This window comes from Musa acuminata, chromosome BXJ2-8, assembly GCF_036884655.1.
Source record: "Musa acuminata AAA Group cultivar baxijiao chromosome BXJ2-8, Cavendish_Baxijiao_AAA, whole genome shotgun sequence".
Taxonomy (NCBI): domain Eukaryota; kingdom Viridiplantae; phylum Streptophyta; class Magnoliopsida; order Zingiberales; family Musaceae; genus Musa; species Musa acuminata.
Genome location: NC_088345.1, coordinates 5,786,163 through 5,799,140, shown reverse-complemented (window position 1 = coordinate 5,799,140; position 12,978 = coordinate 5,786,163). Strand labels below are relative to the sequence as shown.

The window sequence follows — 12,978 nt, the reverse complement described above, 5'->3', positions numbered from 1 at the left end:
TTCTTCCCGCGGGTAAAATTCTTTTCCGGTGATTGGTAAACAAGTCATAAAGGCAGCTTTTGTCCTCGTAGCAGTTTTCCCTATTGCCTACATTCCATCATGAAAAAACGATTGAACTGACTCGGATGGTTCTCTTTTGTTTGGTAACAACAGGAAAACCGTGTCTTAAACCCTATTACAGCTCAAAGTTTATCATTGCCGCAGCAACCCAGCAAATAAGTTTTCCCCATGAAGCCCAAGGTCTTCTTCAGGTCAGTCCTACAGCTTAAAATTTTATCGTTCTCATTTATCACTCTGATTGCTATCATAATGTGTTAAAATTAAACACTGCTTGCTTGGCTTCCTCTGGGAAAACATGCATTTTTAATTACGGGGGTTCTCATTTGAGGTTGATCAGCACATCATCGTTTCTCTGGAATTTCATAAAGCTTTGCTCCCAAAATAAACCAGCATCCAAAATCAACCAGCCGTGTTAGACACACAAACAAAAAAAACAGAATGAAAAATATGTAAAATTTGGATTGTCTAAAATGCTCGTGTGTGTTTGTATTTTGGTAAAAACACTGTCAAATGTATACCGATAGAATTAAGTATAAAAGCAAAAGCACACTTCAATTAGTTTGTCCTCATATTTGAGATATATCTTAAAGTCAGTCAACTTGTCGTAGAGTTCTTCGAATGACATTAATGAGTTATGTTCTCATACTGCTATTGTCAATTCCTTGTATTCATTCTTGAAGTCTTTAAGGATATGGATAATGATTTCTTCATAACTAAGGGAATGATCCATCAAGGTTAAGTTATCAATAATAATTTTTATATTTTGTAGATAATCGATAATAGTACTTTCCTCTTGTTTTGTTTGCATGAGACTGGATAGGAGACTGAGCATACGAGTACGTGAATGATTTGCCAAGGTGGTTTACAACTTGCACTAAGCTTCGGCAACGGTGTCACATGAAGATACGAGTGGGGCGGGGGATCCAGCGACTGAGGCTTGAATTGCTTGGAAGATAAGACGATCTTGACGTACCCATAGTTTGTGGTCCGGATTTAGTACTGGACTTAGTGCTCTTGGGATGTTGAGCATCGTTGATGGACAACAGAGAGAGCGGTCGACGTAGCCTAGTAGATCATAGCCAAATAGGAGATTAGAGAATTGAGCACGTTAGGATGTGTAGTTGTCACCTTTGAATAACTTGAAGGGGATGAGAGTTACTGTATTGATGGAGATAAGGCCTGTATGTGGAAAAGTACTATGATTCCTCGTGAGGATAATAATTAGAGTATTAGATGATGAAGACATGTTAAAGATACGTACCAATACGAGAGAGCAAAGTCGGAGTGTGCAGCGAGAAAAGGTGGGTGAGAAGACTGCTGTGACTAGACACGGTGGGCTGTACTTCTTCCTTGGGACTATTGCTGCAGCGACGGCAGTGATCAGAGAGAAAGAAGTGTTGATGCATATCAACGTCGCTTGAGGTGGGTAGGGAAACGCTGCTGCTCCGCTGCGATACAGTTGCAGAGAATGATCGCAAAAGGAGGGTCAACTGCTTGGTGCAGAGCAGGCGATGACGGCTGCAAACGGTGGGGAGGGGATTTTAGGAGGGGTCAACTGCTTGCTGTAGTTTAGGTGAGGGAGAAGGGGGAGCAGTGCTGGCCGTGGGAGGGTGATGCAGCACCTTTACCTGGTGGTATATCAGTTATTGAAGTCGGTCACCATGAACTGCACCTCTCTGTCAAGCAGTCAGGAAGAGGGAAAACGAGCAGATCGTTGAAGTCATGGAAGAGGTTACCGACATATCCGCCAGTGATGGCTGGAGCATCGTGGTTGATGGTGCATGGACGGGCCTCACTACCTGCTTCGACCGTGAGTTCTGACACCTTTGAAGCAAGCCTCGTCCCTCTTGTGAGTATAAAGATGAATCTGCCACAGTTCTTTCTGCTCGATTTTGAATGCTCGCACGAGTATAATAGATGAGGCGTTCCGGGTATGACTAAGTTTCACTTCACAGATTTCTCGTCAAGTAACAGCAGAGTTAGTGAAAGTGAAGGTTTTGGAGACCATGCTGCTAGTACTGGGCCTGGCAATGATGTGGTCTGGAGACTGCTCTGGAGAGAGCTGCAGTAGTGCAATGCTGTTTGCAGCTACAGTGTTGTGTTGTTTGTAGTGTGATAGAGAAGCTGCAGCATTGCAGCACTTACACTTGGACTCTCACAGGGAGTGCAGTGCTGGTCGTTGGAGCTGTAGAGGAGACCGGTTAACCGGTTAAAAGCCTGCCTTCGGAGCTATGTGGCCGAAGTGGTGGCATCGCTACTCAGGTGTTGCACAAGCGGTGGTAGATTGCAATCCTAGCAGCAAAAAAACGCAACGAGAAGATAAATGTTGCTCTAAGACAAGCTCTGATACCATGATAGAATGAAATGTAAAAGCAAAATCACACTTCAGTTATACATGTCGAAAAAGAAAATTTTCTTCAACTGAACAACGAAATTTTCTCCTACAGTTAGAAAAATCTCATCTGCTATCACATACAAGGGAAAAATACTGCCCCGATAAAAAGTTATAGGTATATAAAATTATGGAATAGGATTTCAAACTTTCAATCTAACTGCGGTCAAGGGAGGGCACCATCAGTCACTGATGTGATGTGGATGAGATAATTTAGGAATAAAGAAAGGTAGGCATCATAGAAAGGTGAACTGAACAGATTATATTATAACTATATCATTGGTCATTTAGTCCAACCTGTAAATGATTACAACAACAAACACATACATCACTACCAAGAGTTGTAAGACAGCTCACACCATTAAGTTTTCTGATGCTTGTAACTTTGGTTAAAGAACCCAAGTGCACAAAGAATAAGCAATCAAACAAATTCAAGAGCAACGTTGCCGCTGAAGTCAAGGAAATTCTCTCCACTGATGCATTTCTATCCAAGGATATGACCAATCTGAAGAACTGATTAGAGATCATCTGGCTGGTTCCACAACCCTGCTAATGATCCCAACATCATCAACTAGTAGCCATGTGTATCAGAAAATTCTCAGCTGGCCAAGATTGAATTGACGCTGCCAAAAGATCACGGATCAACGCCCTGTTTTTGCTCGTTTCATGCTGGTGCTGTTGAACGGGGATGCACTGGGACTCATATGAGGGCTCTCTTCTCTCAAGCTGCCATTCAGTATAGCTAATTCCCTCAGTTGTTGCTTCTTGTAGTAATCCACAGATTCCTCCTGAAAGATGATAAATTGAATAGTCCCATCAAAACACTAACACTAAATGTGATTGCATGAAAATGGAGAGAGAGAGAGAGAGAGAGAGAGAGATCTTGATATGTACCACGGGCTTCAGAAGATCTTCTAATATGGCAACAGCTTGATTTATACGAGCATCAATTATGTCTGCTGTAAACTCTGCCTCAACGAGTACATGCAGTGGCTCGTTAAGGTGTTCATATCCAGGTTTATCTCTAAGTTTTTCTTCCTGTTCATAAAGAAAATTGGAATTAATCGACAGGAACTTGTATGGCTTATGTAAGAATTGATAATTTCTGAGAATAAAATGACATTAGTTGTGAATTAAATTCTATAGAAATATCCACAAGATGCTAATGGTTCATATGACACTCGTATTGCTTAAAAAGCACGATTTAAAGTCCACAATGTCACGGACGATCGTCGTGCACCCGCAACACCTTCGTCAATGGATTGTTCGTCGCTTTTGTTTGCTTGTACATATGTTTAATAGCATGTTTTATGTTGTTTTTGTGTGTTTACGCTTGAAAACTGTAAGCAAGAACAATTTATGAGGCTACAGAGCGACCGCTCACCGGAATGGGCAAAACTGCCCCAAAATGGCTCAGTTTTTGTGACCGCTCATCCGTAGTTCTAAAACATCATTCGAAGCTCCAATCCTCTTTCAAAATAAACAAGATAGGAGCCTCTGATTATGCATCGACTATCTAGCCCTAAACAAGGTGACGGTAAAGAATAAGTACCCATCCCGCTCATCGCGGACTTGTTAGACCAACTGAGCAAGGCAAAGTATTTCTCTAAACTCGACCTCTGGTCAGGTTATTGGCAAGTGCGCACCGTTGAAGGCGATGAAGCAAAGACTACCTATGTGACAAGGTATGGAGCATTTGAGTTCTTGGTGATGCATTTTGGCTTAACCAACGCTCCAGCCACATTCTACACTCTCATGAACCAAACTTTTCAAGGAGTAGCTAGACAAGTTTGTAGTTGTTTACTTGCACAATATCGTCGTTTACAACCAAATGCTCGAGGAGCATGTCGAGCACTTTTGAATCATTTTTAAAGTTCTCAGGGAGAACACTTTGTTCGTGGAAAGAGAGAAGTGCTACTTTGCTCAGATGAAGATTTTATACTTAGAGCATCAAATCGACGAAAGTTCCATTCGGATGGACAAATCAAAGGTGTAAGTTGTGGCGGCGTGGTGAACACTAAATAAGGTACCGGAGTTGAGATCTTTCCTTGGTTTCGTCAACTATTATTAGTGCTTCATAATTGGGTACTCGAAGCGTGCAGTTCCACTGACGGAGTTGTTGAAGGAGCAGCCTTAGCGATAGTCAAGCAAAAGTGAAGCAACATTTCAAGACTTAAAGGCTACTACTGTGTTGGAAGAACCAGTACTCAAATTGCTAGACTATAGGAGGCCTTTCGAAGTTCATACAGATGCTTCAGACTTCACTATTGGGGAAGTACTTATGTAGGAGGGTCACTCGATGGCCTACAAGTGCCGCAAGCTCAACTAAACCGAGCAATTTGTGCACGAGAAGGAGAAGATAGCAGTGGTCTATTATCTACGAGTTTGGCAACATTACCTTCTCATAATGCGATTTGTGCTAAGGACGAACAACATCGCATTGAGTTACTTCTAAACTCAAAAGAAGCCCAAAGCAAGCACGGTGACAGGACTTCCTGGCTGAATTTGATATGGCAATGGAATACAAGTCCGGAAGAGCAAATGTCGTGGCTGATGCATTGAGCAGGAAAGTGGAGTTGGTAAATGTCATGCAACTGGAATGCGGAGGCTAAGCAAGTCAACTGCACTCCGACTTCCTTTCTAAGACCAGGGATGGACTATACAATGATCCTCAAGCAGTAATCTTGATGTAATTGATCAAAGAAGGAAAGGCACAATGATTTTGGGTCCAAGAGGGACTCGTCTAACACCAAAGGGAATAGAGTTTATGTTCGTTGAGTGGACAATTTGAGGTGTGAACTCTTGAGAGAGTCTCACGATTCCCTTTAGGCAGGACATTCGGGTATGCACCGAATGTTGGCTCTCGTAGAGAGGGCCTTCTATTGACCGAAGATGAGGACTAATGTGGAGGAATATGTTCAAATGTGTCTTACTTGCCAACAAGATAAGGTAGAGCAGCAAAAGCCGATGGGACTTTTAGAGTCGTTGCTCGTACCATAAAGGTCGTGAGAGAGCATTTCCTTGGACTTTATATCAAGCTTGCAAGTAGTAGAGGGACTCAGATCAATACTCATGGTGGTCAATCGGTTTTCAAAGTATGCAACATTCATTGCTGCACCCCTACACTACTTAGCGGAGGAGGTGGCCAAGTTGATGATGAAGAATTTGGTGAAGTATTTAGGAGTCCCGCACAATATTATCAATGATCGAGATGCACGATTCTTGGAACGATTCTTGAACAAGCTATTCAAATTGTTGAGATCTAAGTTATACTTTTCCATAAGCCTCCACCCCCAGACGGATGACTAAATTGAAAGAATAAATTCGTTCCTTCAGCAATATCTTCGGCACTACGTGAGTGCCAACCAACGGGATTAAGTGAAGCTATTGGACAGTCCAATGCTCCTACAACTTACCGCGGAGCTCTGCATTCAACAAGAGCCCCTTTGAGATCATTACAAGACATCAGCCTTGACTTCTCACACTGTGGTGATCAGTTATACCAGGAGTAGTCCGTCAGCATATCACTTTGCAAAGGAATGGCACCGAAATGCAGATATTGCCCGGGCTTACTTGGAGAAGGTGACTTAAAAGATAAAGAAGTGAGCAAATTTGGGAAGACAACCACAGGAGTTTAAAGTCGGCAACTTAGTGTTGATGAAACTCTAACCAGCATCACTCCAATTCCTTAGGCATGAAGTGTACAAGGGCCTGGTGTGCAAGTATAAAAGACACTTCCCAATTATTAGAAGGGTAGGCAATGCCTCGTACAAATTGTAGTTGCCGGTATGGTTCAAAATTCACAGTCTTCCACGCAAACAACTTGAAAGCCTACCAGTCAAATCTACAATATGCTTCCCAAAATGTTCCAACAAGACTACCCCCACCAGAGCCTCCTACAAAAAGCGAGTTAAAACCATTTTAGCAGATCGCTAGACAAAGCTACCTAACAAAACAGAACATACCGAGTACTTGGTGAAGGGGTGAAAGCTTCCTTGAATAGAAGCCAGTTGGGAGCCCAAAGACGCCTTGCGATACGAAAAAGCAATCATCAAAGCCTACCAACAAGCATCGATGAGGGTGTCAACAATTTAAGTGGGGGAGAATGTCACGAATGGTCGTCGCGCACCTGCAACACCTTCGTCAACGAACCGTTTATTGCTTTTATTTGCTTGTACATATGTTTGGAAACATGTTTTGCCTTTCTTGTGTATTTTTACTTAAAAACTATAAGCGGGAATAATTTGCAAGACTACAGAGTGACCCCCTCACTAGGATGGGCAAAACCACCCCAAAATAGCCTAGTTTTTGCGTGTCATGGCCTCTTTTCTACAGGTTGTAGTGCGGATAAAAACATCAACCATCTCAGCACCCCAAAACCCCTCGAGTGGCACTTGGCTGGATCGGGGTTTGGGGTAGTATTGGGTGCTTATTGGATTCACAAGTTCATATGTTAAGCTGATGAGAACTTGCCAACGCACTCAACACCCAGTGAGCAATCGTTTGCAGACTTGCGATTGTTTGTTTGTCTTCTAAAATCCTTGTTTTCTCTTTCCTCTTTTTTCTCTATTGCACATCAAGTGTTTGTTGAATTTCTTGTAAAACTGCCCTCTTCGCGAACGTCGAGCCTTGTCCATCGCTCGCTTTCGAACTAATCAATTTGCTCTTTTACAGGTCCTTCGGGACCCGAGTGAGGTTGCAACTATGTTGATTCTTTGTGAATGGATAATGCAAGGTTGCCTCATGACTTCGACAATTCTAACTAAGTCCGTGACAACACGGTAATATAGAAGAACTTCCTCAGTTACATATGATTAATTGTCTCATGTTTTGGACTTGCGTTTGAACTATAATTTCATACACTAGTCTGGGTAGAGTATCTAGTCTGTTTTTAGACGTCAATTAAGTGGTAGTGAACATGAATAGCCTTTTCGCAAATTTGTTAAAATTACATTAAACCATTTGCAATGATACACTTGGAAATATAAAAACTTCAAAAGATGGATAAAGAGAGGAACCATCACCAATCAACAACTTATCTTTATGCTAGAAGTTGCAATGGAAGGCTATGAAAAATTGAGTGTGCATTTACTTATATAAACAAGTGTAAAGGAGAGAGCGTTATGCTACCTGATTATCACTCACTATAGTAACTCAACAATCAAATGCAAGGTAAAACAAATGAAACAGAACAAGGATTTTGTGTGGCTTCCCTTGATAAGTTTGTACTAAGGCAGCATGTGGCACCAGTACCTGCTGTGTGTTGTGCTGGAATATGTAAAATTGCAGAATATTTTGATTTGCCAAAAGAACAGCAAGAGATGACATAAAGAAAAATGGAAACACATAAGAATAATAATGTGGAGTTTCTTCATATTTCAATAAAGGACAAGAAATTAAGCATATAGGACCAAAAGATAATTTTAGGTTTTCAAGACACATTTAAACAGTTGCTGTCAAGGAAATGTTCTTAAGTATGTAGGCACTGAAGAGCGAGTCCACAATCAATATGATGACATATATTCTTCAAACATGAGAGGTCTTATGAAAGTCAAAGAGACCAAATAGCAAACACAACAACCATAAGTAATTGTTTTGGAATCCAGTGAGAACCATAGATGTCGGAAACTGATTGGTAATCTAGGTAAAATAGAATTCAAAGGAATAAAGGAAACCTTACCAGTACTTGAATAGGTCAGGCAATAAATACGAAAAAGCAAATGCATCCCAATGATATCATGAAAAGACATAATAATACAAAGCATGGACATACCTTTATAGAATCTTTCACTGAACCCTGGCCACGTATATAAACTCTACATTGAGTTGAAGCTTCAACTCTTTTCAAGGAGTTCCCTCGTGGTCCCAATAGACGGCCAACAAAGTTGTACTAAATTACAACCAAGCAGTAGTCTTAGTCAATCTTCATATACCAGAGTCGAAGCTAAATAAAATTCACATACGTTAGGATACTTGTCGACAGGAACATCTAGTCTGATGACTTTCTTCACAACAGGGCTCGTAGTAACTCCAGGAGTTCCGTTCCACCCGGAAGTTGATGATTGAAGGACCCCAATCCTTTGAAAGTATTCATTTTCCTGAACACAAAAGCAGCCATACTTCAAAATCACAACAAATAAAATTTTACTAATAACTTTTTATATCAAAGTTAACCCTATGTAGTATGCATAATATATTTTGTGTGAAATGAATTGAGCAAACTATCTTGTATTAGCTCCTCCCAAATTCAATTACTTAAAAACAGACGTCATCAGTAATCTAGTAGCCAAACAAGACCTCATGACATCCAAGTCAGCATTGATAACATTCCAATCTTATAGTTTTCTAATTTTCAACCATGTACTATATGTATGCTACTATAATAGATAATTGGTCAAGCAGGAGGCATGAACTTGGGTTCCATGATGAACATCACCGACACTTCTCACCCCAGAGCAAGCATGTCTGCAAAGCTTTACACGAAAAGGGATAAAGAAGAGAATAGTTTTCATCAATTCAACAAAGATGCTGCAACATTTGGTAATGGAATCAGCTGTGTTTATGTGTTAATGTGTTCCCCAATTATTTAACACAAGGTCAAATGAATATCTTGCTATGCCTGCTAGGCAATCCACAACTTCTTCTTTTCCTTTCGTTTTTCAAGACTCAAAATAATCTTTGGATAAAGGACATGTTAGATTTAAGTGGTTAATATATGAGGAAATAGTGGCATATCTTGTACCAAGAAGTTGGTAAAGACATGAGGGAGGGAGGAAAATCCAAGATTTAACACGAGTGTGGTAGATTCTTACATCCGTCAGTGAACCCTCATTGGATACATACTTTGAAATGGACGAGCATCATTGACTTGAACACTTGCTACTCATCCTCATCATTGAGCTTACAGAAAGCAAAAACAAGTCCGCCAACCATCATCATATTACAAGAGAACCTACATTGTATTTGGAGCTTAATTTATGTATACTTCCTATCAATTCAAACTTCCAAAGTTAAAGAATGCATCTAATCTGATGAAAGTTATATTTCTATCCCTCTTACTGAATCCAATACTTCACGACAAGACTGAGTCTAATTGCTGCTTTTGTACCATGCAACAATCACTGAAACTACCTTTTAGGTGCCCTGATGAAGGTTACAACACCATAGCTAATTGATATGAATTTCAAGACCAAAAGAAATTTTATACTTAATCAAATATTTGGAGTATAATTAATCTGACAAATCCTTATAACTCAATCTCTTCCAACATAACCACTATATATGTATATATATCTAAATTAATTGCTTCATGGTTGACCCTCAACATCAGGACGCAAACTAAACTTGACTGGCAATTGTGTATGCCCTGGAAGTCAAGGCAAGAGTTGCTCGTGATGGCCACAACTTATATTCTACTGGTTAATTGATACAAAGAGAGCACCCGAAAAAAGTAAAAAAGTTGTCAAATGGAGAGATGCGTTTAAGAAACAAATGATATGACAGACACTTCCATTCAAGTGTAGCACTGCAGAATCAAACATTTAACAGAAAAACTGCTATATTGATGGGACAATTAAAATAACAGAAATTAAGGACACCAAGTGTAATGGTGAACTTAAAATATTTTTAGATATAACATTATCTTTCGAGGTTGACCATACAAATGCAATTAAAAAGCAGGCACAGTTTTATATCAGATATTAATTAAAATGTACAAGCTATGATGTCCATTCTCAGAAAATGAAGATATGTTTACTCTAAAAATTGAATTATTACTCTCTTTTTTCTTTCATTGTTACATTCTTGTTGGACCAAATAATATCTAACTGAAACCTTGTGTATTATGACCGCAGTTTGAATATACCACACAGTATTGATAGAAGACTGCAGCTACTATATTAGATCGGAGAATAAAGATTTTTTTTATAATACAAAATAAAAGCACAAACTTTAAGAGAAGGATACAAAGGAACACAACATATGTAAGTCTAGAGAGAGAGGATTGAACCTGATATTACATATATAAATATGGTTCTCAAGGAAAATTATGGCATCATTACCTCTGTGTGCATCCCTGATCGCCCCTCCAGATCCATGGGTCCACCAATAGGTGGGTGCCCAGTTAACCTTAATGGAGAGAAAGGCTCAATTCTCTCATGCTCAACAAAGGTTTGGTTAGGTGCAAGACCAGAAGCCCGCACAATTTCTGCAACAACATTGTCATCTCAATCATTATGATGAATAGAAGGAAAAAAAAATCTTGTGGCACGAGCCTTATGCAGCAGAACATCATTTTCAATCTACAAAATGAAGTAAATAACATGAAACACTTATGTTCAGTTGACATGAAAATAAAATGAGCACAGTTCAATAATCAAATCAAGATAGAGGTTTAACACATGTAGCAATTGTTTAGTTCATGGAAAAAAGTGACAGTAAATTGGAAGACCATCTAAGAACATAGCAGGAAAACAAAAAAGGCCATACAATTCTCAGAACATCAAAAGTTAAGACACTTATCCGTGTATATGATCTGAAAAAGAAGGCAGAGATGCAAGATATATATTTGGCTCTTCTTCCGAAAAGAGAAGGAAAAAAAAAAGAAAATCCAATTCTAGTGCCATCTATAAATATTCAACCGGGTAAGAGATGGTATACCTCTAATATCACTATGATCGATCCATTGAAAGATTACTAAAATTACAACTCCACAATACACTAGCATATGTATTCCCAAAGTAGAATCATCAAAATGAGTTTTCTAAGATTGCCGAATTACAGAAAATGAGAAAAATGCATATCAGAAGCAAAGACAACAGCCAAATTGGACAATTGAACATTACAAAAGCCAGACTAGAAGCACAAGAAAACACATACCATGGTTTAGAAGCCTGTAACAAAATGGCAATACTTGCAGAAATGGCCCCAGTTTCTGCCTCTCAGCGAAAAGTTCAGCTAAATACCTGCGAAACAGCTTCACACATTTTAATATGGCAAGAATTGGACAAAACATTAAAATAAGGCCCGCTAACAGAGATATCCAACATTGATAGAAATCACAATGACAGCACATGTCGTGACTTTTCTGGACCGCAATTGCCTATGCATTTGATACATATGCTATCTGTTTATTTCATGCAATTGTTGAAAGACACATGCAATGTAGAACCCACTCCAACATCGTGTAGTGGTCACAGATATAAATGGTGAGGGCGGTGCCCTGTTCAACAAGCAGCTATGCAAATGCAACAACAAACAAGTAACTTTAGAAGTCATACAATGTGCCCTCATAGCACAAGTGATCAGCAAGTCATTAACTTCCTTTTCCTCGGCAGATGACACAACACATACAATTAAACCAAAAGAAGCAACACAAAGAGAAATATGAAATCGTGAAGAAAATTCGTAAAATGGCATCATAAACAACAATTGTTATGAACTAGCATACTTAAGCAGCTCAAGATTCAACATCTAACACTATCAAAGTCACCTGAATACTGAACCCCCTAAGAATTTCAGCAATTAAATACAAATCAAAAGCAAAAGTAACAGAAAACCATCCTAGAGTGAGAAACAACCAAACCAGAAGAAATAGTGAACCAATTAAGAGCAAATACCACAATTCCAAACCCCGCCGGAAATAAAGAATCGCAAGACCCGCACCACAGCACAAGAGAAAAGGAGGGGGGAGGCAAACCTTTCCCTGTCGGAGGTGGCCGGAGACCTCATGGAGTGGTGAGGGGAAGGAGATGAGTGGACACCAGAAGGGGAGTACTGGAAGTAAGCAGGAGGTGGGATTCTTTCGTCCATGGCTTCTTGGCGATAGATTGAGACCGAAAAATGGAAGAAAAAGAGAGACGGAGCCGCTGAGGTGGCAATAATTCGAAGGAAGGAAAGATCTGACTATTGATATCGGACAAGTAGAGATCAGGCTGCTCTTTCTTCTCTCCTGCTGGTGCTGCAGGCAGAAGCACAAGGCAGAGAGAAAGAGGGCTCGCTCGAGGGCTTTGGATTCTCTTTTGGCTGCAGCGTATATATACAGCTCAGATGGTCAATCTTCGCCGCTTGCTGCTGGATGATATGTTTCGAGGGTATGTCTTTTAACTTACACATTGCCTGAACAGTACATGTGCCGGTCCTGTTTTCGACTCGCACGGAGAGTGACGATCTCAACCTTTCGCTGCTGTATGCTCTCTGGTGAGATGATCGACTTGTTTGCTCTGCTCTTCTATCACAATCAATGAATTCAGCACTTCTTTTTTGGTGCTTTTTCTACATTTCTCACTTCTTCCATTAATTATATACATATATATATATATATATATGTATATAAACATATGTTGTGATAAGAAACATTTAACAAAAAATATTTTGGAGAGTAGAATAAATAAATTCTTTCGTAAAAAAGTTGAGCCTCGATATCATAATAAGATCAACGCGTTTAAAACGTAAAACCGAAGTGATAGGAATTGAATTACGGAGATAATCTCTTTACTCATGTTGTGTGTTTGTCGAGACATTTAAAT

At 39.8% G+C, this 12,978-nt stretch overlaps 1 protein-coding gene across 1 annotated transcript; it reads right to left on the bottom strand.

Moving 5' to 3' along the window:
- Positions 1-2,693: 2,693 nt before the first annotated feature.
- LOC135618894 (KH domain-containing protein At1g09660/At1g09670-like) lies at positions 2,694-12,533 on the bottom strand. Its single transcript, XM_065120296.1, has 7 exons — positions 12,150-12,533; positions 11,330-11,415; positions 10,513-10,658; positions 8,416-8,550; positions 8,226-8,342; positions 3,347-3,490; positions 2,694-3,240 (listed from the first exon to the last, which is right to left on the bottom strand). The coding sequence occupies exons 1-7, from the start codon at positions 12,260-12,262 to the stop codon at positions 3,094-3,096; spliced, it is 888 nt and encodes a 295-aa protein (XP_064976368.1). The 5' UTR covers positions 12,263-12,533; the 3' UTR covers positions 2,694-3,093.
- Positions 12,534-12,978: the final 445 nt, after the last annotated feature.

What these genes read in the sequence shown, in the direction of transcription:
- LOC135618894 (XM_065120296.1), bottom strand. Translation starts at nt 12,262, where the DNA reads ATGGACGAAAGAATCCCACCTCCTGCTTACTTCCAGTACTCCCCTTCT. An exon ending in GCCACCTCCGACAGGGAAAG is followed by an intron (nt 11,416 to 12,149) that starts GTTTGCCTCCCC and finishes GCTGTTTCGCAG; the next exon opens with GTATTTAGCTGAACTTTTCG. An exon ending in CAGTGAAAGATTCTATAAAG is followed by an intron (nt 3,491 to 8,225) that starts GTATGTCCATGC and finishes CTTTATGAACAG; the next exon opens with GAAGAAAAACTTAGAGATAA.